At 39.4% G+C, this 26957-nt stretch overlaps 1 protein-coding gene across 4 annotated transcripts in view; it reads right to left on the bottom strand.

Annotated features, from left to right (window-relative positions):
- Positions 1 to 958: 958 nt before the first annotated feature.
- SEMA3D (semaphorin 3D) overlaps positions 959 to 26957 on the bottom strand; it is a 148483-nt gene continuing 122484 nt past the window's right edge. For 3 of the 4 annotated variants that reach the window (XM_083815279.1, XM_083815280.1, XM_083815278.1), the window contains 6 exons: positions 26153 to 26241; positions 24269 to 24310; positions 22879 to 23036; positions 20522 to 20586; positions 18163 to 18302; positions 959 to 8234 (listed from right to left, as the gene is read on the bottom strand). In XM_083815279.1, coding sequence (XP_083671405.1) covers positions 7821 to 8234; positions 18163 to 18302; positions 20522 to 20586; positions 22879 to 23036; positions 24269 to 24310; positions 26153 to 26241 — 908 coding nt within the window. In that variant the 3' untranslated portion in view covers positions 959 to 7820. The remainder of the gene's footprint in view (positions 8235 to 18162; positions 18303 to 20521; positions 20587 to 22878; positions 23037 to 24268; positions 24311 to 26152; positions 26242 to 26957) is intronic. The other variant, XM_083815281.1, reaches the window with a different exon arrangement.

Here is a 26957-nt window from a genome sequence, read left to right as displayed (position 1 = left end):
GAGTTCAGGCTCGGAAATGAAGAATACCATATCCAATTGCAACTGCAGGTGGAATGGAGGTAAGCAGAAGGCAATTGCTGCAGTTGGGATTTGGAGTCAGCTTTCAGGCCTGCAGTACCCTGGGACCTTTTCAGCAAAGGGTCAGAAGCATCGAGGTCTAATGGACACAGCATGGGATTGGGAAGCAGACGTCCTTCAGTGCACCAGTGCGGATGTCCTTGGAAATGACATGCTGACCGTCTGCTAACAAAATATCCTCCTTGGCCTTTAATAAATCCTGTGAAACACAGGGGGCTGTGCTGAAGGCTAGAAAAAGAGGTGACCGGTGAGCCTATTTATTTCCCTGTCTTTTTTTTTTTTTCCCCAGCAATTTCCCTCTCCCTTTAACCATGGAGAAAGGCTACACTGCTTCATTACAAAAATGAACAGCCCTTCCTTCGCCCCAGTTATCCCCATCCTGAAAACACTCTGAAGGGCAGGAAACAGTCACACTCCCTTAAAGCCAAAAGTGCTCCCGAGGCTGTCCAGGATGGTTGGGTGATCTGTTTGTTTTGAGGGCAACTCCAAAATATAATGTCAGTGCAGTTTTTAAGGACAATGGTAGTTTTTCAATACCTATAAATGCATGCATTAAAAAGCTATTATTGAATTTAAATTAATAACTATGAACCTGCCTATTGTGTACTGCTTTGCACATACTAATCCAAATGGCTCAGGCCCATGGCTTCTTAAAGACATTTTTGTAGACTTAGTCTATTGGTTGTAAGCACATTCTCCGTGAAGGCTGAACCTCTGACAGCCCTTATCAAGGTGAGCCTTCTGAATTAAGATACTTTAGGTTACTGACCTTGCATTAATATCCAAGCTGCTTCATTTCCATGACATGAAGCAGATTTTGTTTCTTTGAAAGCTCATGTTTACTCTGTAGTTTGATGTGGGTTTAAATAAGAAGCTGAAACTCAGTACTTGCCTTTTATTATAGTACGAACTAAATATACATTTTTTGTGTTACCTTTGCATATAAGATTTAAATTTCTAGTAAAACAGCAGGCATGGCAAACACATAGCTTATTATCAGTTTTAAATGATACTTCAGTCATCATTTTAACTCAATTAGCTGCAGCATTTACAAATAGATACACTTATGAAAAAAAATCAGCCGTATTACTCTACAAATAGTTACATTAAAGAATGAAATTGAACCCCACTCACAAGGTCAGCCCGAGTACCACTTATGGCTTACAATTTAAAAAAGAAGGTATATGGCATATAATTCCTGTGCTGGGGTTTGGAAGGAGTGATGAATTTCACCTTAGGAGAAAATATAGTCTTTATTGGTCAAATGTGAGGTATTAATCATAATCCTCATTGTCAGTCCATTTAGTGTAACTTTTCATTTTGCAATTTGGAGATATGCTTTTGTAATCTCTTCCTCTCTCCCCAGCCAATATACATCCTGAGATAGTCACTGGGGGAGAGAGGAATAGAGACACATACATCATGGAAAAAAAAAAAAAAAAAGGTAAACATTTGGAGATAATCTGTTCTCACTTGTATTTTCATAGATTTGTATGGTTTGTATCTAGTTTTTACAGCTGAGATATGTTGACAGGCAGTCTTAAAATGTGATTATTGCAGTTCATTTCTACGGAATAAGTCCTTGATGGAAGCCACATATAGTCTCAGAAAGAGGGCATGAGCATTTTTTGATGCTGCTTTTTCAAGTTTTAAGTACACATGAAAATATGAAACATATTCCAGTTCCATTTAAAATTTCCCAGTTTTTCTTGATTTTTTTTTCAGAGATGTGAAAGTATAGATTTTAAAAAAAAAAAAGAAAAAAAGAAAAAACCTTGTCCTACAGAGAAACATTTTAATAAACATATTTTAAATTAGAAGTTCCATTAAAAGAAAAGGAAAATAAATTTAGAAAGTGGAAATTTGTGAAATTCTGTTCATTCTTTTTTTATTTTGATATTTCTGGCAAATAATGGACTTAATAATGAACCTAATATGAGCTTAAATTTTCTGGATCTGTTTATACCAAAAGCATTTCATAATTTAAAGAAATATATACCTTTTTAAAATCTACTCTCAATTTCAATCTATGCAAGATAAACAGCACAGTGGTCTTTATACATCTTAGCATACTCGTTCAACCCATCAGACTTTGCTCCCTGCAAATGTACTATGCTGTTTCCATACCAAAATATCTGCCCAAGCCTTCTGTTCCTCTTACTGCTTTATCAGATGCTGCACCTTCAGAACATGTCTGGCTTTGGACATGTTTCCTCTTAGTAGCAGAAGTAGCATGAATAAAATAAAATAAAATGATAAAAGAAAAGAAAAGAAAAGAAAAGAGAAAAGAAAAAGAAAAATAGCCACAGCACTAATATACCAAAATTAAGATATGTCTAGGCTCATTACAAATATCACAGCCATGTATGGCTGGACAGTTGACTTCCTTGGTTTGTACTGTTTGAAACTATTAACCAGCAGTCCATATCAATCAAGCAGATCACCTGGAAATGTTCTGTTTCTTATATCACATGGAAAACCTTATACTTTAAAGCACAAAAGACTTTGATTTTAAATTGGAGTGTTATACACAGTAACCACATAAGCAAAAGGAAAAAGGAGAGTTCTAAGCAAGTCCCCAAAATTTACTTTGTAAATGCAAGCCCATCTGGTCTCTAATTTACCTCTCAGTATTTGGTTTACATCTGCAACTCTATACAAAAGCTAACACTTAGGAAAGTCATCGTCTGAAGGCAGATTGTGATACTGTGACTTGTGGGGAGGTTTATATGCTGAGGAAATGCAGATCCTGCAATATTTCTCCATATGGAAGCAGGGTTACCTGACACAGCAGAGTCTCAGACACAGCAGAAAACGGGCTTAACTGGTGGAAGTTAAAAACAAGCAAGTAAAAATCCATCCTCACTACAGCTGTCAGAACAGATGTTTCAGCCACACATTGGCAAGTGATGATCTCAAGATTATAATTTGTTATGTATCCTTACCTTACCAAGAAAAGAAAAACAAATACTGAAGTTCCTGGTACATTTAAGGGCACTCACTATTTTGATAGAAATAAAATCTTACAAATCTTACAAATCTGTCTTATAGAATTTATAATTGAACTCTTATCTTGTGCTTTTTTTTTTTTTGTTACTATAATGAACTTATTTTACAAACCCTGAAAACTGGATTACAACTGCAAAGAATGTCACACTTCAGCTAGCTACAGAAGCTTAGTTCAGGGTAATATTAGCAGCACTATGGTAAAATACTACTATGGAGACCATTTAAAGTTTATAAAATGTAACAGAATATATTAGAGAGACACGTGGGCTTAATTTTCCATTCACTCAGATGTCATTCCTTAGACCTCTACATCTCAACTACAGGAGTATGCAAGAAGAACCAGGCCAATATACTTTACAGGACAACCCATAGTTCTGGCTGTTTGACTACTAGACTGTAAATAGAATATAATCTACTTAGGCTGTGATTTGGTTCCAATAAGATTTTAATCTTTGTTGTCAGTGGGAGCCTATCTGAACCTTAGCTCTCAAAATCATATTTGTCTTTTGCAATTACCCTCTATTACAAAATGAACATAACACATTCAAATATGTCCTGCTATACACATATGCTCATGTGACAACACTTTAGCAAAATCAATTTCCATTAGTTTCTATTAAATATTGATATTATTATGAGACACATGGACTAATTATATGAATAATGAGTAAAAATAAACAATTAATCGTTATCTGAAATTTTAAATGTAGATCAATACATATAATGGATATATTAAAGAGTTTATAGCATTTTAACCGTAGGGATCTTCTGGTCAGAGTAGCACTTGAACTAAAGGAAAGTTGTGGCGTTTAACCTAATTACTGCATTATGAGTGACATGAGAACCAGGTCCAAAATCTACTTATGAATTGGAAAGTATTCACATTCCGAGGTTGATACCTCAAGCAAGTGTAAGTTAAACTGCTTGGAGAGGAAAGTATTTGCTTATGGCATGAACACACATTCACACCTGTTGTTGGAACAGTTTCTAGTAACGGAACTACTTTATCACAATAAGTGTTAATACTTTATTCCTTTCTCTGCTAATCCCATTTTCTGTTTTATTTTAACCGACTGCAAGACTGCTACAGAGTTTAGGGCCCTGTTGGGCTTTAAAGATTATGTCAGTTTTCAGCATTTTTATAACTACAGCTCACATTGTGCTGGTTATTCTAGGAATCTGTTTAAAGCCACTGCAGTTCAGTCAAGCACTGGCCATTTTCTGAAGCAGGGTCAGTGGGAAGGTTTTGCTGAAGGAAAAGATAATGTATTAATAACTGGACTCCTGAATGAATGCATCCGTAAATAAATACCTATGCTGTATCATATGCAGTAAGGCAGCTGCTTAAACCTGCAGTTATTAAGATGGAGGCAACTTTTTTTTTCCACTGTGGACCAAAACTTTAACTTCTTTTTACTAGGCTCTTGCAGGAGGCAAGGCTCAGTTTCATTTTAACTATGAGCCTGTTGTGGGTCATAGCAACCCAACAAATATCCAAATCATCAGTTTGAAATTTAGTCAGGTTTAGGTTTTAGCCTTTAAATTATACACAAGATGATTTTTTTTTTCTGAAAAGAAAATGATACTTTCCAATCCTCTACTGGTCTAGTTTCTAGTCTAGCTCATCCTCTAAACTCCTCTCTGGGACTGCAGGCGGCTGAAAGACCCATGGTTCCTCCTGCTCCTACTCCTGGGTTTGCATTATGGAGTCCTGACTAACAAAACCCTGTTTTCTGAAGTGATCCTTGATATGTCCCATTCAATCCCTGGTCTCCAACATCCTCTGGCCTCCTTGGCCATGTCAGATCTTCTGTGCATGAGGAGCTGTGCTAGCCCTGACGGCTTTAGGATACATACCTCTTACCCAATGTATCAAAACAGAGACATTTATCAGTGCAATATTATTAAATATTCCCCCTGGGGTGGTATGAACCCAGTACAGACCACTGGTTTGGAGGATATTGAATTTATTTCCCCATGATGGAAGTGGCCTTATAACTCACTTGGGGTTTTATGCTACCCACACTGATGAGGTAATTTCTTTAAGAAGAATCTCATTGCAGCAACACTGGAAATAAAAGAAATGAAAGTTGTTTTTTAGAGTAATAACATTTTAATTCAACCATTTAAATCTAATGCTCCCAGCACTGAGACCCTTAGTCATTCAAGACTTCTACTAAAGTCAGTGGGGGGAGGGTTCATTTGTAGAATACATACCCTCAGTTATATCTAAACATAAATCAAGTAATTTAGTTTTCATGAAGGATGGAAAAAAAATAGAAGAACTGATTTGCTTCTAGGCAAACATGAGATGACAGTTTTCTAAAATTAAAATACTGTGTCACCACTGGTGAGAAGAGTAGGCCCTTTGTCAGTGCATGTGAATGTAGACCACAGCCTTGCTGTGATTCCACTCATTTACTTAATACCCAAATAAGAGAAATGGGACTTTATGGACTGACAAAAATCTAATAAGGAATAACTGAGCAGGTTCTGTATGATGACAGTACAACCTTCCAGCCAAGAATATTGAGTACCCCAGTACTTTTACATTTACATGGTTTACATTTAGTAGTTTAATACCCCCCAAAACCTCCTTTAAGTAGTCTTAATGGGCCTTAAAATCAAGGTACTCAAAATGATGAGTCTCCTGTGAAATGTCTGGCCTAAGTTATTTTGCAGCAAAAATGGCAAAAAAAAGTTCTCGGCAGGTGCTCAAAGTACTGTACTGTTGGTTAGTGTCTTCAGCATCAGTCTCTCTGCTGATTAAAGGTCCTGTGCTGAGAAATTCCCTCCTCCCCACGGACATTATAATATCTAGCACTCAGTGCTTTACACTATCAAAGCATTGTATGCATGCCATCTGATATCTCCTAATTAACTCATACATCTCCTATTTAAAAATAAAAAATAAAAAAAAAAATCTAAAATTAATGACATATGGTATTGCTGGCTTTTATACAATACATGCAAACTCAGCTTTTGTTTTTTACAGGAAGCATGGGTAAGCTGAGTTCCCTTTCTGAAGTCTGACATACACATTGCTGTATCTGACTTACAACAGAAAGGAAATGAACAGTGATGAAAATGGTAGCTACAGTTATCAACCCGGGACTGAATGCGCACACAAACACGAGCATGGGTAAGGGCAAATCTACAACTTTCTGAAGCAATGCTCTCAGTTCCTTAATGAGGCGCACACCAATTACACGGATTTCCCACAGGCTTTGCTCTCCCGATCTGTAGAATGCATGAGAAATGAGTAAAGTCTGTCATTTTGGTATCCATCAAAGCTCTCTTCCATGTGAGGAAGTGGCTAATTTGTCATTTCACACTCAAAAAGGCATGAAAGGCAAAACGGAGGACGTTAGCTGGAAGAGAAGAAAAAAGGGCTGTGACTCATGAGAAGAGACAGTAGGCCTGATTTTGAGCTTGTGTTTGTTGCTGCATATCAGGAATAAGTTCAACGAAATCATACTGATGTCAAATAGACAAGAATGAGGCCAGGGTTTCCTGCTTATATGAAAAGATTTACACTCCTACTACCAAAATATGAACTGAGGAACAAGGAACACTTTACAAATGGAATCATGGTATACAGCAAATTTCTAACAAGTTTTATTTACACATGGACATCTTTTGTTTTATTTATAATAAAAGTATTAATTCCAACAATGCAAATTTTCAACTTAAAAATACATAAGACCTTTGGGAGAAAATCCCAAAGAATACACATATCTGAGGAATGTCAGCTCTGTGTCAAGAGCACTGATCTCAGCCACTAAATATCTTCCCTCATCGTCTTTTGTTTTAGCTTTCTTGTTGTCTTTTATTTTTCTTTTCCTCTGCATAAAATAAGGCTAGCAAAGGGCCAGGGAAACAGCCAGAGTACAACACTCCGAGGGACAGGAGAGGTGCAGGCAAGAATCCCATTATTTGTTAATAGGATTTGTGCACATACCTCCCACACACCACTTAGGAAATTTACTCCCAAGCATCTCAGTGGCAGTTTCAATTAGAGTGAACATTTCAGTTCAGCAGATGGACTGCAAACTGGTGGCTATCAAACTCTAATGAATAAGGCTTGATAATTTCCCTCTCTTAAACTATGATTATGCTTTCTCTCTCTCTCTCTTTTTTTTTTTTTTTAATGGGGAAAATCAATGTTGTCCCTAAGCCAATACTTAATTTGATTTTTCGCTGAGCCTCTCTGTGCTAGCAAACCCCACCCATGTGCCTGTATACAAGCCCAGTGGGTAAATTAGTGGGTATTTTTGCAGATCTGTCACACATTTCTACCGTGCTTCTTATTCAGAAAGATGCCAAAGAACTATGAATACATCTGCCCTCCCCTGAAATGGAGCCACCTCTGGGGTGGAACATGGCAGTAAATATTAACATGGGAACACGGATGCTAAATCCTATGTGAAAATTATGCAGGAAGTACAGAACACAGCTCGCGTAGCCTCAGGCTACCCAGAAATTAGCTAAAAGTGTACATCTTTTCTTTTTAATGAATGCATTCAAAATTATTGCCTGGCGTGTGGTACTCCAATAAGGAACATCTCATTTGGTATCGAATGCCATTGTACAGTCTTGTACAGATTAATAATGATGGTGAGCTATCTGATTTCAATAAGAAGCAGTACTAATTCATAGGCAAGATGCACAAAAACAAAACACAGTATTTTTTCTTTTTTTGTGGAAAATGTCCTTTAAATAGTGTTTTCAAACTACGTAGATGGTGGCCTGGCCGGCTCATGGTGCCTTCGGTTTCGCTTTTTTTTCATCTCCTGCACATGCTTCCATTTGGCACCACCTTTGTTTCGCTGTCGCCGTTTCTCCCGGTGCCACATCTGTTCACAGTACTCATCCAGGCTAAAGCTGGGGCTGCTGACGAGCTGGATATAGTCCTTGTACCGCAGCCGGGACTCTGTCAGCAAATCCCTCACCCGGCCCTCCTCGTCCTCAGTTTTCTGAGTGCTTTCCATTTGCCCATTCTCAATGACGTTTAAATTCAGCTTTACGATGGTGTGGACAAAGGTGTGTTCCTGGGCTTTGCAGAAATAGGCTCCCGCATCCCGTCTTTGCAAGCTGCGTATCAGCAGCCCATGCTCGGTTTTGATGATCCTTTCGTCTGCCTTCAGCTGCATGGTTGGACAGAGAAGAATGAAATACGTGAATTTCCTCAGAAAAAAATAGAACACGTGTCAGTGCAATACCAAAGTGGAGACAAGGCAGGGCGGGCACACTGCACACCCTGTCCCAGCACGAGGTGGGGCATGCATGGCTCAGACAGATACCATGAGATCCTTTCAATTCCTGAGTTTTTCTCCTAGCTATAGCATCTGCATCAGTGACATTTCAGCATGCATTAGTAAAAGATACACAGTGTACAGCTGAAAAGCCAGACAGCAGCACTCATCACACCAGAATGCAACAGATAGGCTGTGTTCTCCAAGGAAGGTTAGGTGTTTAGTGCCATAAATCCCATTTGTTTTTTAACTGCTTTTCTGGAGGTATCCGTAATATATCCAATATATGGGGGTACTTGTATATCTGGAATGACCTGAGACATTATTGCATTAAAAATAACGACCACTGCTGATTTTTAAAGTGAAATGCTCTGATTTTTATCTTCTTCAAGTGGAATTTATAAAAGGAAATTGATCCTGCCTTTGACTCAGTGAGACGTGCTTAAAAGCACCCAGTGAGGTTAGATGACAACCCAGTACAATTATTTTATTGTTTTGACTATAAGATCCGTAAAGAAGAACTTACGGGGGGGGGAAAAAAATAAAAAATAAAAAAAATTGCAAGTGAGAGCTGAAGTCTGTCAACATGGAAATGCAGTTTCATTTACGAATGCAAATATTTCCAAAAACATAGCGTGATATGACATGTTAAAAAATGTGCACCTTAAAGTAATAACACTGTAAGATATGTTACATATCTGGTGATCTGAAAATGATTTCCAAAATAACCTAACTCTGAACTAAACTAAACTAAACTAAGTTAAGCTAAACTAAACTAAACTAAACTAAAATAAATAGAAATAGAAATAAAATAGAAATAGAAATGCAATATAATACAATAAAAAACAAGATGGGGCACTGGGCATCTAAGTATTTTTGCAGCTGGGGAACACAGAAAGTAAATGATTTGCCAAAGACCATATAAAGATTAGTAGCAGAGGTGTAAGCAGAAAGCAGAGCCCTAACTCCCAGACTCCACCACCAGCATTTCCTTTGAAAACAATCCTGTTCCAGCACAGAGCTGTCATCTCCCTGGCATGCGATGTTCTGCTGCCGCACAGAGGCTGCAGGCCACAACAGCACCGAAGGACCTGGGGTGCCGCTTGCTCAGCCCATAGCAAAGCCAGTCCCTTGATCACAGCCTCAGAGCTGCTGGTGGTACTGTTATAATGAAGAAAAATTTCTGCACAAGGCTGAGCACCGGCTTTAAAAAGAGGGGTGGGGTCAGAGAGAACCAACACAGAATCTGGAAAATTTCCCGGAGTGCACATCTGACCCTCCAACAGACTTCAGAGAACGAAGATCATGGAGGCATAAAGATGACTAAATTAGATTTATTCACAGTGGGTAAGCTACACACTGTTTCTTTATGTAAAAAATCTGCACACAATTCCCTCTTCTACTCCATGGGAAAAAACTTATTTATACATATGATTCTCCATCTGTTATGATTCTAACTCACTGGTACTTTATCATAAGAGGGTATCTTGGAGCAAAAAAGATGGATGAGGTGCCCCTCCAAGGGCTTTTTGCTTTCCCATTTTCTGATATTCTTTGATAAGGACTTTGGAAGGGTTAAATGATTTAAGAGACCTTTTCAAGATCAGCAGAAAATATAACACATGTGTATCTAAGTAATACATGAGCAGAGAGAGTTTTCCTTGCTAGCCTGTATCAGCTATAACAATCTTCAGCAACCTATAGATTAGGTAGGTGGATATTGGCCTGTGTACTACAATTGTTTTGACTGCATCAGTGAGAAGAAATCAAATGCTACAAAAACCTACGCTAGAACATGGCTCTGGCTGCCTGCTTCTGTGGCCAAGCATTGTTTGGATCCTGACACATGTTGGTAGTGTTGTGTCAACCCTGGGCTTTAGTTTCTTTGTTTGTAAATTGGATATAATCATGCCTACTGACACCAGCAGGGTGAAATCTTGCTAATTTCTGAAAATTCCTGGAAAATGGATTATTTTCTGACAACAGGTGCTACATGAGCACCAGCCGTATTTGATTTACTACACTGAGTTCCAACCGGAGAAATCATGGTCAAAACAGAAGAACAGACACATAAGATAGCAGGGAGACAGATTAGAAAAGACCAAATTTTCTCTTCCAGAAGCTACAGCATAGGACAGTAGTCTTCAATTTTATCAGATAGTGACACTTCATCCCAAGTAAATGCACCTTCCTCATGGTTACAGTAAAAACAGAAGCAAAAAAGGTATAAATGAACCCAAAGATAAGTAGTTGTAGGCAGAAATATGTCTAGGGCAGGTGTTTCCTTGTGCTGTTCTACTCCACAAAAAAGGAAAGCCTTGCAAAAGAAAGCTCCTCTTTTTTCTACCCAGGCTTCATGCTAACAATGGAAAATCCTACAGACCCCCAGTTTGAGGAATGTAGGGAGAGGGATGGGAAGGTGAAGCTAATTTGCAGACATTTGGGTTTCATAACTCTCTATGCAAAGACCCAGTTCCCACATTGTTTCAGTGAAAACTGGACAGATCTCTTTGAGCTCAGGGCTGGATGCAATTGCAGCAGTAGCATCTGCCTATCGTGGCTCTGCCAGTATTGTAGTCTAGAGTGCCTTGACAGCTGTGTACCTCCTACACTTGGAAGTGCTCCAGCTGGCTCTTTCGGCTGGCTCGGCACCAAGCCAAAGAGCCCTCACTAGTGCTTCGCCTATTTTCAGTGAAAGGAAGGCAGAATAATGGCAGATCTAGACTTGAAAAGATGACTGGACCCCTAAGTCCAGCACCCTGCTACTCATAACTATTTACCGTTTGTGTAGCAGCCGTCCCTTTCTAGTTGTAAATGTGTTAACTCAGAGAGTTGCCCCCCTCTGCCTCAGGATACTGCAGAGAAAGCTAACAGAGGCTAAATTGGTTATGTCTCCTAATCCCAGCCCATCACAGCTCCTATTTTTAATGAAGCAGCATTCTTACAGAATGTCCTGTGTTAACCTTGGATATTGATTTACAGTGACTGTCACCTCCTTCTTCTCTGGGCCTTCATTGTTCATTCCTTTCTTATCCTCTGGTAGGATGAAATTATGGCTCTGATTTCACACGTATTGAGCAACACTTCATTATTGTTTTCCCCCCTCACTTCTCTTTTTGGTATCCTGTTTATGTTGTTTTACCCATAGGTTCAGAACTCTTCCTGTCTTTCCTCTCTACTTTTTCCCCCATAGGGCTCTGGAGTTTCATAAACACCTGGCATTTCATTACTTGGTAGTAGATCTTTAACCTTTCACTTGAATGCTTAATGTGCTCTTTGGTTCCTGACCTATAGATGTAAAACATATTTTATTAAATTTTGAGGAGAGTGAAAAGACTACTTAAAGACATCATTCTGTTTTGGTCAACTGTGGATTCATTCCCCCACTCCCCCCCCCCGCCAATTATAATCAATACTTCTCCTTAAATATTTATAAATAGGGTTTAACAATTCAGAAGCACAACAGCTTTAATTCATAAAAAGCTTGCTGACATGCTTAAATTTCAGCATACAATAAAAATTAAACAGGAGAGAAATAGTTTTGTTCAATTGGGAACCAATTGTAAACCACAAAAATGAAGCAATTGATTACCATTAACTTTCTATTTTACTGGAGTGGGAGCAGATTTTTAAAAACATTTTATCTGCATTTTGTACTTTTTATCCTTTATGGTAGGCACTTGGGGTTTCAAAATTACACTAAATAAAACATGGCACATGCCATAGGAATTGGCAATATTTGACAAAGGAAAAATATCTCCATGTAATAGATTTTCGCAACCTGAATTTAACAATAGAGGAAAAATAGGCATTGCCAATAATGATGGCAAATCTTTAAACAATCAGTAAGTTGGAAAACAACCAAGGATTTGAAAGTGCTGTGGCACCAGGTTAGGTCAATGCCTTTTGTCCTTTGCTAATGATGTGTTTAGATAGCTCCCTCTTTACAAATAATTCACATGTCAACTCTTTCACAGTTAAAACACTGCACCTGTCTGGGAGAAGAAAGTGGCTTCAAAGCCTGCCTTCTCTCATTAATCACCATGTGAAAAAATGTTAGAGGTAAAGCTGGACTAATCATGGGGTAGCAGCAACCCCTGAACAAACTGTTGTAGGGGGGAGAGAGAAATGAGGAATATTTGCTGAGAATTCACATTCAGCTTTGTTTTTTCTATTGCCTTCTTATTCATCCTCACCATTTGAGTGGAAATAAAGATTACTCTGCTTTTGTTGGAATTATTGTTATATGCACCTTTTTTTCTGTTGTCCTGGTAAACTAATCATGTAACTCCAACACAGCTGTACAGTTGATTTCTCTACTTCTTCTTCTGCTTTTTTTTTCTTTTTTAACATTTTTTTAAAATTTATTTACTAAGAATTCACAACTAAAATGAAGAATGTGTTGTTGGTAGTGACATTATGGAGACACGTGCATTCTATTATTCTCAAGGTGAAGCTAACTTCTCATTCTATGACTAATTTTTAAACTTTTACCCCCCAATATATTCAAATGAAAGCAGAAATATCACCTTATATAGCAGCTCAGAGTTACATCTTTTTTTCCCCTTAGGAAACTGTCAAAAATATTAGTCTTACTTAAGGATCTCAAGGTATTAGAAAAAAATGCCACACCAATGAGTCATAATAAAATAAAAGAGTGAAAGCATGAGAGCTATAATTAGTCCCTAGGCTGCAGAATAAATCTTATTTTCTCCCACTCTTGATCTGTTTCTTATCGACCGAAGGATTAAGCCTGTGTCTGCTACAAAAATACTGAAATTCACTCCTGTGACAGAAAATACTACTAGAAACTTAGACCTTGGTGTACGTCCTCTTCCTTACTCAGCTCTCTCATCTGACTTTTAGGTTTCAGGGCTGGCCTAAGCATCCTTTACCACCTTTTTTTCACAAGATGCTTCTGACCAGATGTTTATAACAATGAAAATCACAGCCATCATGATGCAAGAATCTCCAGCCACAAAAAGATATGGAAACTTATGTCTCATTCACCAGCATACACCCACTAAGGTCAACTGAACAGGACACAGATCCTGGACAAACTGAAAAATGTCTTAGTCTGGCTAAAATGTTGAAAGGAAACAGCTCTTCCCTGAAGGGGTCATGCTCTTGTGCCCGTCTAGAAGTCCTGTACAAGAGTGAGTCATGTTCATGTACCTACCAAAACGTCAGGCGGTCATTGAGCTGGGTCTGTCAGAAAAAACACAGCCCAGGCTGTGGGGCAGGAAAATGGGACAGGGCGAGAATGGCTGCAGAAGAAACTGGAATGTTCTTCTGCCTTTCAGCCGATTTATTTTCACCTCCAGGTATGAATATACCAGAAAAGAGAGAGTTAAAAGCGACCCACACCTGTTCTGTCACTTCAGACCATATGGTTTGCTCTGTCCCCTGCATGGGTGCATGGCAGTTTGGCAGGCTCCAAGCCCCAGGAGGCCCAGGGTGAAGGCCAGCCTAAAGCAGGGGGCCGAGCACTTTCCAGAGCCACAAGACACCAAAACTGAGGGCTTTGTAGGGAGCCCTGCACTTGTTTTATTTTCTAGTCCTGATACCTATTATATACCTAACACATAGGAATTTCAGGAGAAATAAATACATATTTGAGTTTAAGCTTCAGGAAACTTCAGCACTTTAAGTCATTATGTAGAAATGGCATCCCCACTTTTTTTTTTTTTTTTTTTTATGAACTCCAGTTGCCAAAACGCTCTCATCTCGGTGACTAACCCTGCAAGCACAGGAACAAACATGATCAATTGCGTGAGCAACACTAACCACAAAAGCACTAGATATTTGACTCCTGACCTTAAAACAGCCCCAAACTACAGGGAAATGTACTCCCACTGGCAGCAAAATGACCTGGTGACAGCTCCTGGACCACAGGAGATCCTGTCCCTCCCCACAGGTTGCTCTGGCTGGAAGTCACACTCTGAACCATGACCCGAAGGGTGAAATGTTGGAGACATCCTGCTGGGCACAACGCTTCCCACCTAGTCTGGATTTTGCCCTTTTCCTTCCCTCAGGAAGCTGTAGTACATGTCAGAGAGAGTGCGTAGCTGTCTATTTGCAAAGCGAGGCTTAAAGACTTGCTGAGACATTGCAGCTACAGCCCTGGAACTAAAAGTCCGTAACCTAAATTCCAGGTGCACAGAGTCATTTGCAAAGCATGGTATCGTCATCACAATAAGTTACACCGCTAAGACACGCACTGAAATAATGCACAGTGTTATTTGAGAAATCTGCTGCAGGAAGGGAGAGGGAGCAGAAAATATAATTGTAATGGGAAAAGTTATGGTGAGGCATTGGCTAAGCAAAGATCAAGCTACACATTAAATATGACTACCCTGTTGCTGTCACATATGGTATTTCAGTCAAATTGAAGTACTTTATAAAGAAAGTCAATTACTATGCCTGTCTTTGAATTTTCCAGGAAGGCCTCCAATTAGGCTCTAATACCGATGAACTCATTTCCACTGATAAGATAGATTTCAAATTAGAAAAACTGAAAATCTTAATTTAAAAATGCCCAAATTAAAAAGGGATTAACATTTTAACCTGCAAATACTCTTATTCCCTTTAACAGGAAGAGTGATTGCTCAGCTTTTCTACAGATTGGGTGGGTTTATTTAGGTAGCCATATCTGAAATTAGGAATTTAACTTCAGGTACATGCATTTTTAAACATGACATTCATATATGATTAACTCTTTTAAAAATAAAAAAAAAACTTTTTTTTTTCTTTTCTTTCTGAAAAATGAAATGTCCCAACATGGTAATTTGAGATGTGAAAGCTGAGTTTACTCAGGATGAGTTCCAGTTCTTAGGAGACTGGAACTAAACTGGGTCAAAACACTAGAAAATAAGAAAAAGAATTCTCTGGCAGGAATCAAGCAAAACTAATAGCTATATACTGTTTTAAGTGATCTGATCCTGTAATTGTCAATGTGTGCATATGCATTTATACAAGCTGCAACCTTCAAAGACTGGAAAAATAAATAAATAAATAAATAAAATAACAAAACCACCCCAAGGAGTTCCGGAACATGTGCTCCAACTTCTATTTTATCAAAGCTAGATCACAGAAACACTGCTATGGCTTTAGGGACAATATGTGGTAAGAAGCTATTTGCCTACTGTTAGCATTCATAATGTAGAAAATCTGTCTGCATATTTCTTCTTCAAATTTTCTTCTAAATTTGCCTCAAAGGTTAATCTAGCCTTTTAGCAAAGCTTTACTTTTCTCATACAAACAGATGTCAGACTGTTTACACAGAGCAAGCCCAGTAAACATTTCTGTGGAAGGCTGCTAATGTGCAAAGATGTATACTGTGCGCTTGCTGGAGATTCAAATGCCATCACACATAAGTGCACATTTCCATCCTCTCTCCCTAGATCACAACCTTGGCACGCTGGGCACTCCTGTAGTATTAGGAATCATGGTGTCTGGATTACTGGTATTTGGTGCAAAATTGGGAGCGGGGGCCCAGCCATTCCCACAATGAACCTTTTAGAAACACAAATGTTGGCAAAAAATGGCATAGCCTTATATTAAGCTATGTTATATAGGCTTATAGCCTGCTCTAACTTTGTTCAAAAGTCAGTTTGATCTGCTGTTTGTTTTGCAATCAAATCAAAAAAAAAAAAAAAAACCACCATGAACTTGGCTTCCTGACTTTCAGGTGCACACCTGAACGTTTGACGTAGGAGAAAATCATTTTATTTATTTTTTCCTAAATTGACACAGGTAAAACTTAGAAACAGCACTCCATTAAGAGGCTTTCAAATCTCGAAAGTACTGCTTCTTATGATACAGAAATATTATGTTCTTCACAGAGAACTGACTGCTTTAGATGAAGTTTGTAGCTCTGAGGAACTTGGACACATGCTGTAGTTACGATGCATTATTTAAAAAACATGACTGGGTCTCCTCATAATTTAATATGAACTACATTTCAGAATTAAAAAAAAAAAAAAGTACCTGCTTAAATTTATTTTTAAAATTCCTCTTAAACACATGGTTTGAATTAAGCAAATACTTTACTTTTTTCTCTGATCAAATATGTAATTGCATTTGCAAACTGATGCCTTAGGGAAGTAGAGCACAGAGTCTTCTGTACAGGACACTTAAAGGTAAATCAATTAAAGCACAAACCATGAGTGCCCATAGGTCTTTAAAGGCTGATACACTTCTAACTGGGTTTTCACTTTAACCACCTGTGGCTATGATCATGGTTGGCCTGCTGATCAGAAGACCACAATTTTTTTTTCCAAGTATGGATTGTAATGGAGGTTAGAGATGGTGTTTCAGACCAGTAAGCTCCTTCCTTTGATATTTAGTGCATGTTGGGGGAAGCAGTGCATCTATAAATTAGTGAGATGTTTATTCCCAGCAGAGGGAAGAATCTTCGCCAATCCAAAGCATGAGTGAGAGAAGGGGAGTAAATTAAAAGCAATGCAGTGTCATAGTCAACATACAGCCTTGCTTTTTGTACCTCTTATGGAGAAAACTCAGAGGTGACTTGTATCCCTTTACTCTTGCTTCCTGGGTCAAGCCGTAACTGAGGTCTCAACTTTGAGGTGGCTTCATCCCTGCAGACTTCCCTTCATGCTACAAGCGGTGTTTAGTGGATGACAGCAGTGAGGCAGGTCTCAACCAGAGGTGATGCTCTCATGGGCATCTGCCCTGGCTTGCATCTCCCCAGTTTTTACAAAGAACTAGACTACTTTCCGCACTCAGAAAACCTCACAGGACAGGTTATCATTGAGAGTGGAAGACTGGTTGTGTGTTTGATAGTTCCTGTCATTTAAACTAATTTTTGTCTGGGATGAACATTTAACAAAAAAGTGTATCTAACACCTGGGAGCAGCTCATTTGAGAGGGCACTTCTTTTCCTTTCTTCTCCTTCCCTGTTGCCATGGCTGCAGCCACAGCAGGACTTGGCCTCAGACACAAAATCATTCATGTAAGGGAAAGGCTATGAAGGCTCCCGAGGTTTGAAACTCTCTCAAACCCAGTCAAGATCAGTCCCAGTTCGCTGACCTTTTGGGCATGTAAGAGGGCCCCTTTGTCACTAGGCCAGAAAGGAGTCTGCAGGACATGGCACAGGGGGCAAGGGAGGACCTGGAGGTTTTTCCAGCACTTCTCCACTGGTGCAGACCCCAGAACTGCCTCCTGCAGGAGTTAAGGGCCATCGCAAATTTCAGTGCTTTCTACTTCAGCTGCAAGGTGCAATTCTTTAACGTGACATCTCTGCCTCAGCAGAGTGCCATTTCAGAAAAATCCTCAGATTCCAAAGAAGAAAAAAAATAAAACAAAAAAACAAAACAAAACAAAAAGGTCCTTGCTGTACAAACTGTTCCTTCTCTGGGGAGACAGAGAAGCAGCAAGACATACAAAGCAATTCTTAGCTACAGTGCCTAACAATATAAGGGAAGGCAGTCAGACACTAAATGGAGCAGAGGTTTGAACATACTTTTGCCTGCAGAAGTAGTTGTACTAGTTACTGAACAAAAAGTCTTTTTTTTTTTTTTTACTTTCAGTATTTTACCAGTATTTAAAGCCTAATTTCTCTATTCTTCCTTTTTTTTTTTTAATAGAATGAGCATGTAAGTCAAAGTAAGTATCTAAATCTGCTTATGATCCAGTGCAAATGGCTTCTCTCTTCCCCAAATGGTGTTACCAGAATGCTATGCAATACCTAAGGTGAGGCAAGGAAAAGTAAAACATTGGCTAATCCCAGTAACTCCAGCCTTTCAATACTCAGCTGAATTCTCTACAGAGGAAACTTGTCTTGATGACTATAACTTACCTCTTCTCGATGTTCTTCTCCAGAGCGTTGAATGTACCACCTAATAGAGGCTTGCTGGGACTTAGGAATACATTCCAGAAAAGTTGAATTAAATTCAATGCCAAAAATCACCTTTTCATCAGCAGTTTCATGACTAATGCCTGGAAAGCAAACATGGTACAGGAGATTAACCCTGACCTGTTTTTTAAAGCAATGGGAAAATAGCCTGATTCAGAACAGATGCTATAAGAGTGAGTGAATTATAAAAAAGCAAAAGGAAACTTAACTTTTAGCTTAAACTATAACTACGAGGATTTAGAGGCGGCTGCTAACCTTCCTCCAGTGCAACTGGTTTTTAAGGAGGTCAATAAAACCTATATCACGAGCTTGCTCCATTTTAAAGCTGAAGCTTTTGCCTTTGAGGATTTTAAAATCTGACCTATATTTTTCCTTTATGTAATGCAACTAGTAAACCTGAGAGAGGTGGAGCAGCTGCTGAAGGTACATCGTAGGGTCTGGTTTGTTCCTCTCAAACACTTTAAAGGAGTTGCAGGGCTAAAGTCAACTGAAGTTTGACTTCCTTCAGTATCATTTGAAATTCCCTGTAGTATGTTTCAGACCAAACACTCAAGTACACGAGCAGATCTAAGCTCTTTCTTGGGGGTTGGTAGACCTGAGCAAGTCATTGGTAAAATCTGCAACTCCATCTTCCTTTTCAGGCTGTCTTATTTGTGTCTTATCTGCCTTATCATCAGAGTAAAGCTGTTTCTTACATCCTGCCAATAACAGAGAGGAACGTGAAAGCAGTGGCGTCTCCTAAAATAAAGGTTTGCTCAACAATAAAATGGATACAATTTTAGATATTTTTTTTTCAATATAATATGTACGTATATGAGATCTGCAGAAATTCAAGCTTTTTGCATTAAATGCTTTTCTTTTATTTCACTGTGCCACAGAGATTTTAGTAGAGCCAAACAACTTCATGCAGCCAATGCGGTTTCTGGGATGGAATCTCACACAGTGGAGCACTGAATTTAAGTAGGTTTTGGGGCCATAATGTTGTTAATTATCACAAATAGCATAAATAAGCCAAGAGCCTGGAGTGGCACAGGTCAGCTTCATGGTTTTATGGCACAAAGGGGTTGTCCCCAGCTGGATGAAATTTCTCTTGGTAGTGCTATGTCATGGATAAGGATTAATACCAATTTGCATGCTAAGTCATTTTACATTTGTCTAGGAAAACTGACTCTTCCAGTATCTCTTTATCTTTCCGGAAAAACGTGACATTGTCAGCCTTTCTGCTAGCATTTCTACAACCCTGAGCTTTGCACGGTCTCAGATGCCACTGCTTGGAAGTGATGGCAAGCAGCAAGTGGGTGAATTCTGGCCTTTTGGGAATGAACAGGAGTTTTGCCACTGTCTTTAATGGCAATGAGACATTACCCTGACTTTGTGACTATGTCTATATGTACACATGTATAGCCAGGGTCCTCTACACTGTGCAACAGACGTAAGCTTTGATCCTGTGGCAAGCAGCTCTGATTTCTGTAGGGATTCACGCCGAGATCTGCGGCAGGCATCCAGCACTGCTGCGGTATGAAAATCACCAGATCAATGGAAAGTGGTGGCTTTTCCTGAATCAAAGCTTGAGTGCAGCGATACAATCAATACTGTTTTGACTGGGTTGCTCACTTTAATAAGCAAATATAAGAGACCCAGACAAACCCAAACTTGGTTTTGAATGCTTTTCATTTATTTTATGCTGCCACAGAGATTGCCGCGTAACCACAGGATTTCATACTGACAGTGCACGCTGCAAGGGAACTGCTGCAGCTGCCAAAGGAGCAAGCCAGATTCTTTGGCACCCGAAAAGAGGGTGTGGAAAAGGGAGGGGGGGAACTGATAGGAGGGGGGTAGGCTGTTGTTAATAACAGGAGTATTTAAGTAGCTGCAGGGAGGGGAAGGGGCTGCTTTGGCAGCTGGAGCTGGGTCTTAGGACTTGCATCCAGTGTATGTGATGGAAGGGGAAAAGTTGGTGTGTTCTGACTTTTCCCCTGAGTGTTTCTCTGTGGGATTGTCTTCCCTGTTTCTGAATTAACCGAGGTCCCAATAACTGCTCATAGTGATGTGTGTGATGTTTTCCCTCGCCTGGGTGGGTGCTGGGGAGGGATGCCCATACAGCATCCAAGGGTGCTGCCCTAGCCTCGGCTCCACGAATTTCACTGTGGGTTGAGAAATATATCTGAATCACAGGAAAGGCAGCTACTTTAATAGTGTTATTTTCCCCAGTTTAGCATGTTTTCACAGACAAACAGGGACCCTTAAAGCAAACTCTGTTGTCAAAGGGACAAAAGAGCAAGGAAAAGTGCAAAATACTCACTGTCTTCCACATCCCAGCATTGTGCAACAGGGTCTCCATATTTGACATCTTGCCTTCTGGCTCGCCTATGGGAAGAGCATGAAAACTTGTAACACTTCAGGCATAATTGCTGGAATTCAACAGCAAAATACAGAGGGGCTCAGCAGATGTGGATGCACGTTGCTCCCACCCTACTGCTGACAATTACGGTCTTAACTAAAACCAGCCTCACCCTCAAAGCTGCATGTGGCCTAGAGAGATTTGTACAATTGACATCAAGAGAAGGGCCTGTGATTTGGGAAAACCACTGTGAGGGGAAAGAGAGGGGGAAAAAGAGAGAGAGAAAAAAATAAATCTGGCTGGAATAAAGAATGTGCCATATAGTGACAGAAAGAACAGCTAAACCTGCTTTTAAACTGCCCATTCTGGGTGTAGGTCTCTTGGTGGGATGGACAGTCTTGGAAATATCTGGAAACATCCTTGACACTGTGCCATGAAAAAGATCTGAGGTTCAACGAGTCATAATAAAATCTGAGCTCAGGATCAGCCCAAGATAATACTGACTAGTAAATCTGCCATTAAAATGAAGAGGAGAAAACTTATATTTTAATTTGCCAACAAAAAATTGCCAAATCTGATTATCTTTCATCTGCATGTATAGAAAAAGCACTTAAGCCAGTGATCTGGTTCCACAATTAACTTTCTTGGTAACCTCTGGGTGTGTTACTTAAACTCACTGTGATTTAGTGTAATTTTAGTGTCATAGTATTAAAAAACAAAAACAAAAACAAACAAAACCCCCCTCTTCCTCTGCGGATGATTGCATTTATCTCCCAGGAGCTACAAACATGTTTATGTTTTAATTTTTCGGTGGAATAATTGGAGACCCGGGGAGGAGCTCCCTTTTTCACAGTCACACTGGAGCAAGACCTCAAATCTACAGAGCAATGCCTCGGTAGGAGAGCGGGTTCCCAAGGCCGAGCTGTCTGCTGTGGTGAAAGCTGTAGACATGCTGGAAGCACAAGCTGCTAGATGGAAGAAAAACATCCAACTGATCTACTGGAGGATTCCCAAGGCTGGCCACCCCATCCTTTGTTTCAGAGCCACAGACTTTTGGCCTACCCACCAAACTGCACATCTGTTGAAAAGCATGGACCATCAATCTCCATGCTCCAGCCCACCTCAGACTTCAGCAGGCCTCATGTGTGACTAACTTTGCAGTGAGCCTGAACACTTGCTTTTCTCCTTTCATTTACGCTTCTCTGAATTTAGTTTGCTTTGGCTTTGAGGGAAAACACATAAAGTTCCTTGACACCATGACACAATAACCTATGACTCATTAACTTCAATGCTTTGTCTAATTGCTCAGGTCCCAGCCCTGCAGCCCCTGAGGTAGAAAATCTCGTTCCAGAGCCTGAGCTCAGACTGCAACCTCTGACCCTCGCTACAAGAATTACTGTCAGGAAGGCTTCGTGCAAAGAGCAATGAAGAGGCTGTGGACTCCAGTTCAATCAGCCAGCAGAGCAATGGCTAAAGCAGCCGAAAACTCCAACAGGCACATCCCACATTGAATCAACAGCTTAGGTAATGCACTGCTGGAGCCTGCAGCACGCTCTTCTTCCATGCAGATCCATGCTGCAGCCCTAGCTGGTAGGTACAGAGAGTTCAGATAAAGCTTCTGTCACTGTAGAAAAACTGCTCCTGCTGCAGCCCAATCGCACTACTTAAACCTCTGTCTCCCTCTCATGGCTAAACCACAGATAAAATTTAGGAGAGTGGGCTACGCTATCTGAGTTGGTTAAATCAGATAGGAAAAGCTTGTTTGTTTAGATCAGGGAGTTAAATGCATTTCATTTATTGAGTTAAATGCATTTCATTGCTGATCACTCTGTGATACTAGAGTGGTAATATCACAGAATGGCTCAGGTTGGAAGGGACATTAAAGATCATCTAGTCCCAACACCAGGAGTGATAAACTTTGCTTCATAACTATGGTGGTGCCCTGAACAAAAAGCAAAAGCTCATGAGAGGCTCTCACATCTCTCTTCCATTGTCACAACCTGGCCCTCGATCTGAGCATCTCGTGCCTTAAAGAATTCAGCATAAAAAAGGAAAGTGATGGATTTATTATGTTAACTGCAGTAGCTGAGTTACTGTCACACACACTTAAACAATGCTATGTTGTCTTCACAGCTCTTCAAGCAGAAAATATGAAACATGGCCAGAGTTTGATCAAATTTTAAGGTAAATGACATGCTATGTTAAAGTAATTAAAAAAAAAAAAAGGTGAAAAAGGTGACACATTCTTATTGGGAACCTCTTAAATTCTTGCAAGCAGCAAGATCTTTTGCAGCACATGGTATTTTTTTTTTTCTTACCTTTTAGAAGTGGGGGCGTATCTGGAACAGGAGTTTCCATCCCAGGCACAGTATGGGTCTCTGGCAAGGCAGCAGTCTGCACAAGCCTTCCCATACGTGTGACATCTGTGCAGAGAGAGCTGAACCAATCCATCCCTGGAACCAATGTACAATTGCTGCTGCAAATCAGGCAAAGCGAATGAATTAGGATCTTTCTCCAAGTAGCCCGGTTAAAAAGTTCCCTTCCTCAGTGCCACACTTGCAGACTTTCAACCTTGTCCCAGATTTTTGAAAAAAAGAGGGAGAATTCCTCCTTTACTGTAAGCTGTTTCTCAGGGCTCAGTGTGAACTGGCCATTCCCCACTAATCCCTGATGGAAAGGGGACTGCCGTCCTGGAAAGACACCAGCATTCAACACCCTTACACTTTTGGCTTTGTGTTGCGTCAAAAAAACCAGAAGCAATCTACGGCGAGGAGGGTTTATTAACACGTTTAAAAATAAGGGGCTGGATAGCCATGACGTTATGAATCTGGGAACTAGTGATGACCTTGTGTGAATAAAACATCATCTTCTGCTTCTGATCTTCAAGTAGTATGAGGATAATATTACTCCCCTTTCCCCAGTGGGTGAGTGGATTGCTTGTTGAGACAAGGGTGGTCCAAGTGCTTGCTGTTGAGCCAGAGCTGGCTCATGCAGCACTTCCAGCTGGCTTGCCACCTTTTTGGGGGGGAGATGGGACCCAGCTGTGCTGTGCGTGCCTGAACAACAAAATACCTCCTGTATTTGGCATGTTCTACTGGAGCTGCTCCGGCCACCTCCATGGGGACGGAAGGGGTGGCTCTGGTGTCACGCTGCCTCCCGAGCCTGCACGGATCCATCACAGAGCTCGGAGCTGCCCTGAAACCCTTTCCCATAGGGGGAGTGCCAACTGGGACCAGCCCCTGCCAGGAGGGGACCACCCAGATTTAGACAGTGAACTAAGAGGAGGGGGGCCAGTGTGCAGGCTGTGCGTGCACAACATTCAGCACAATGAGGCCCTGAGCTCTCCTGACTACTAATACATAAAAAATAACAACAATAATAATAATTTATTGCTAGATTGTAGAGAGCCAAGTATTTCTAGTGTCCGGAAAATGAATGTGCATTGACTTCATTCACAAATCCCACGACCATAAGACTGAAGATTTGTTTCCATGAATAATTACCAGCTTGGGTACACAAATTACTGTTTGTAAGCAAATGTAAATTAGGCAGGGAAACAAGTTCAAACATATCCCCTTCTTTCCAGATCCATTTTAAGAGTTATCCATGGAAACTTTGGCCAATAAGTAACAGGCGCCACCTGAAAATTACAAACTAACTGTTCGGTGTACCCTATATCCTGCAGTAATTAAATGAGCTTGTGATTACCTGCTTCTGAGAAATCTCCATAGTCGAGATAAATGAAGGGTGCTAAAAAATAAATTAGGAAAGTGCATTAGTTTACACATTCCCTTTTGTTAATAAAATGAGAACAGACACTAACATACCCAAAAGGTAAATTAAATTACAGATTAATTTATGTGGTTTAAACTAATATTAAAACAAAACAAAGACAAACAATACACTAAATTCTTGCTTACAAAAATACCTCCCATAATTTTTCCCTGCTGCTTACAAGGTGACTGGTTTTAATTCTTAGAGTTTGCAGTCTATCCTGACCTGGGGACTGGCAATGAGCCTTTGCATCAAGTTAAGTTCTTATTAAACACTACTTGCAAGGTTTAGATGGCATTTAAGGGATACAAAGGCAGATCTTGTGCCCTAGGATGCATTTCACTTCTGTGAAAGACAGTGAATTTTTTGCCGGTGACTGATGTAAGAACAGGACAAAGCTCTGAGTATTATCTATCTCCTAATAGAAGATAATTAATCTAAGCCTACTGTTTAATGTTAATATGGTTCTAGGAAATAAGAGATGTTTTTTCAGCCCCTCACCCCCTTTAATTTTCTGGATTCAAAACCATAGAGGTAAAATAAATGTTACCAATAAAAACGTGAAGGAATGTCTGCTGACTAGAAAAAAAAAATAACCTTTTATTTTGTTTTGTTTTAAATATGATACGGTACATTCGCCCTTGACATTATATTTTAAGAATGCAGCAAATTAGTGCGCATGCTGAAACTCCTGATTACTTGGCAGGCCACTGAGTAATCTTGGTATTTTCAGAGCAATATTTATAATCGGTGTCCGAGACAGTTAGAAGAAGGCATGGAGAACTTTTAAATCAAAGTTTTATCATACACGTGACATATCAAAAAGCATTACAAAAATAATTTTTAAATATTCTGTCCTCATGCTTGGAAAACGCAGCCTCTAAGACTCAAAATCATTTCTTTAGCATGGACAGAAATTTTGGCTGAGACCTCATGCAGCACATAAGAGAAAGAATATGCGGGAACATAATCAAAACGCCAGGGACACAGATAAACTCTAATGAAAAAGCAAGGTGAAAACTGAAGAAGAGCTATATAGGTGAAGGTGAAAAGGAAGGAAAGTGAGAATGCAAAGAATGAAGAAGAAACTGCAAAATGGAAAAGAAAATCAGCAGGAAAAGCACATCTCTATTTTCCTACTGGAATGGAATGTCTGTGTAAGCTTCCTCACCAGCAATGAGGTTAATCAGAAATTATGCCTGTGCAACAGAAAGGAGGTTTTTTTTTTTTCTTTTCTTTTTTTTTTTTTTTACAAGTTCTATTTATGAAGAAGTTAATGGTGTTCTCAGGACTCTGGTGACTTTTCTTCTCAGCCAGAATAACCAAATCAAAATGGCCAAAAACACTGAGTCAACCCACTCCAAAAGATTAAAACACAATGATAAACAAAACTTGCTTTATTTTCTTTCAGTTCTCAATTGCTAAGGTGTTTTATTTTGAAGAACTTCTCTACATCTGTGGATTTTTTTGTTTGTTCGGTTTGTAAATTATAATTATATAAAGAATAATCACAAAGCTGAGACAACTGGAAAATCAGCATTAAAAATACAATAATAATAAATAATTTGTTCTCATAATAAGATTGCAGACTAGAACAAGGCAGGAAAAATGGGACTTCCTATGAGTCTGAAAAATCATGGCCTGTTTGATTTTATTTTTTCCAATTAAGTCATCAAAGAATACCAAGACATTTAAAAATTTACGTAGTGTCCCTCTGAAAACTTGAACTAGTTCCAACAAGCAAACAACCAGACAGACAAGGCCAGTTTGGGCCTTAAAGTTCCCTCAATAATAGAAATAGTGTCTGTTAATTCTTACCTTGTATATCTGCAGCTCTTCCAGGACCACCTCCTCCTTAGTCCACTTCTCCTTTGTAATACTCACAACCTTCAGGACTGTGCCTACATCTGAAACAAATGTTCACCAAGTAAACCCCACTGTTACATCTCAGCTACTCCATTTCTTACTTCATATCAACTTTTATATATACATTTTTAAAAATGACGCTGTAAACTTAGGCTAGAAAATAAAATAAATAAAAAATAAATAAAAAATAAATAAAAAATAAAAACTGTGCACTGAAAATAAACCTAATGCATCAAGGATGTAGCCTTCAAATGGCATCTATCCTTACCTGCATCTATCACTACCTACATAACTCTATAAAATATGTTTGGTTTTGCCATATGGCAGAGCCAACGCAATTGTAGATTGTGCTCAACAGGGGTGGTCTAGCACTGCTGCTACACAAATACACACACATACAAACACTCATAAGCGCAAGCACATTCATGATCCCAGCTGGATCTTTCTGCATGTTTCCTTGAGCTGGAATTGGGACCCATCTGACCCTAAACAGACCCAGTTTAGGGGGCCAAACTGGTAGAAACCTATTTTATTTATTTATTTATTTATTTATTAATAGGATTAATTTTCATCAGCACAACTTCTTAATCAGAAGTAGGGTTCATTTTAATGTGGGATATTACATAATACATTTTTTTTCATTTGTCTTTTCATTTTAGGGAGATTTTTGCACAAAATCTCCATTCAACATTAGAAAAAAATGTTTAAACAGTGCAAAATTTCTTTCTTTATGTTATCTTGAGATTTATTTATTTAT

Source organism: Anser anser (assembly GCF_964211835.1).
Source record: "Anser anser genome assembly, chromosome: 1".
Taxonomy (NCBI): Eukaryota; Metazoa; Chordata; class Aves; order Anseriformes; family Anatidae; genus Anser; species Anser anser.
The sequence above is the reverse complement of the archived record's forward strand: the minus strand, read 5'-3'. Positions and strand labels throughout refer to the sequence as shown.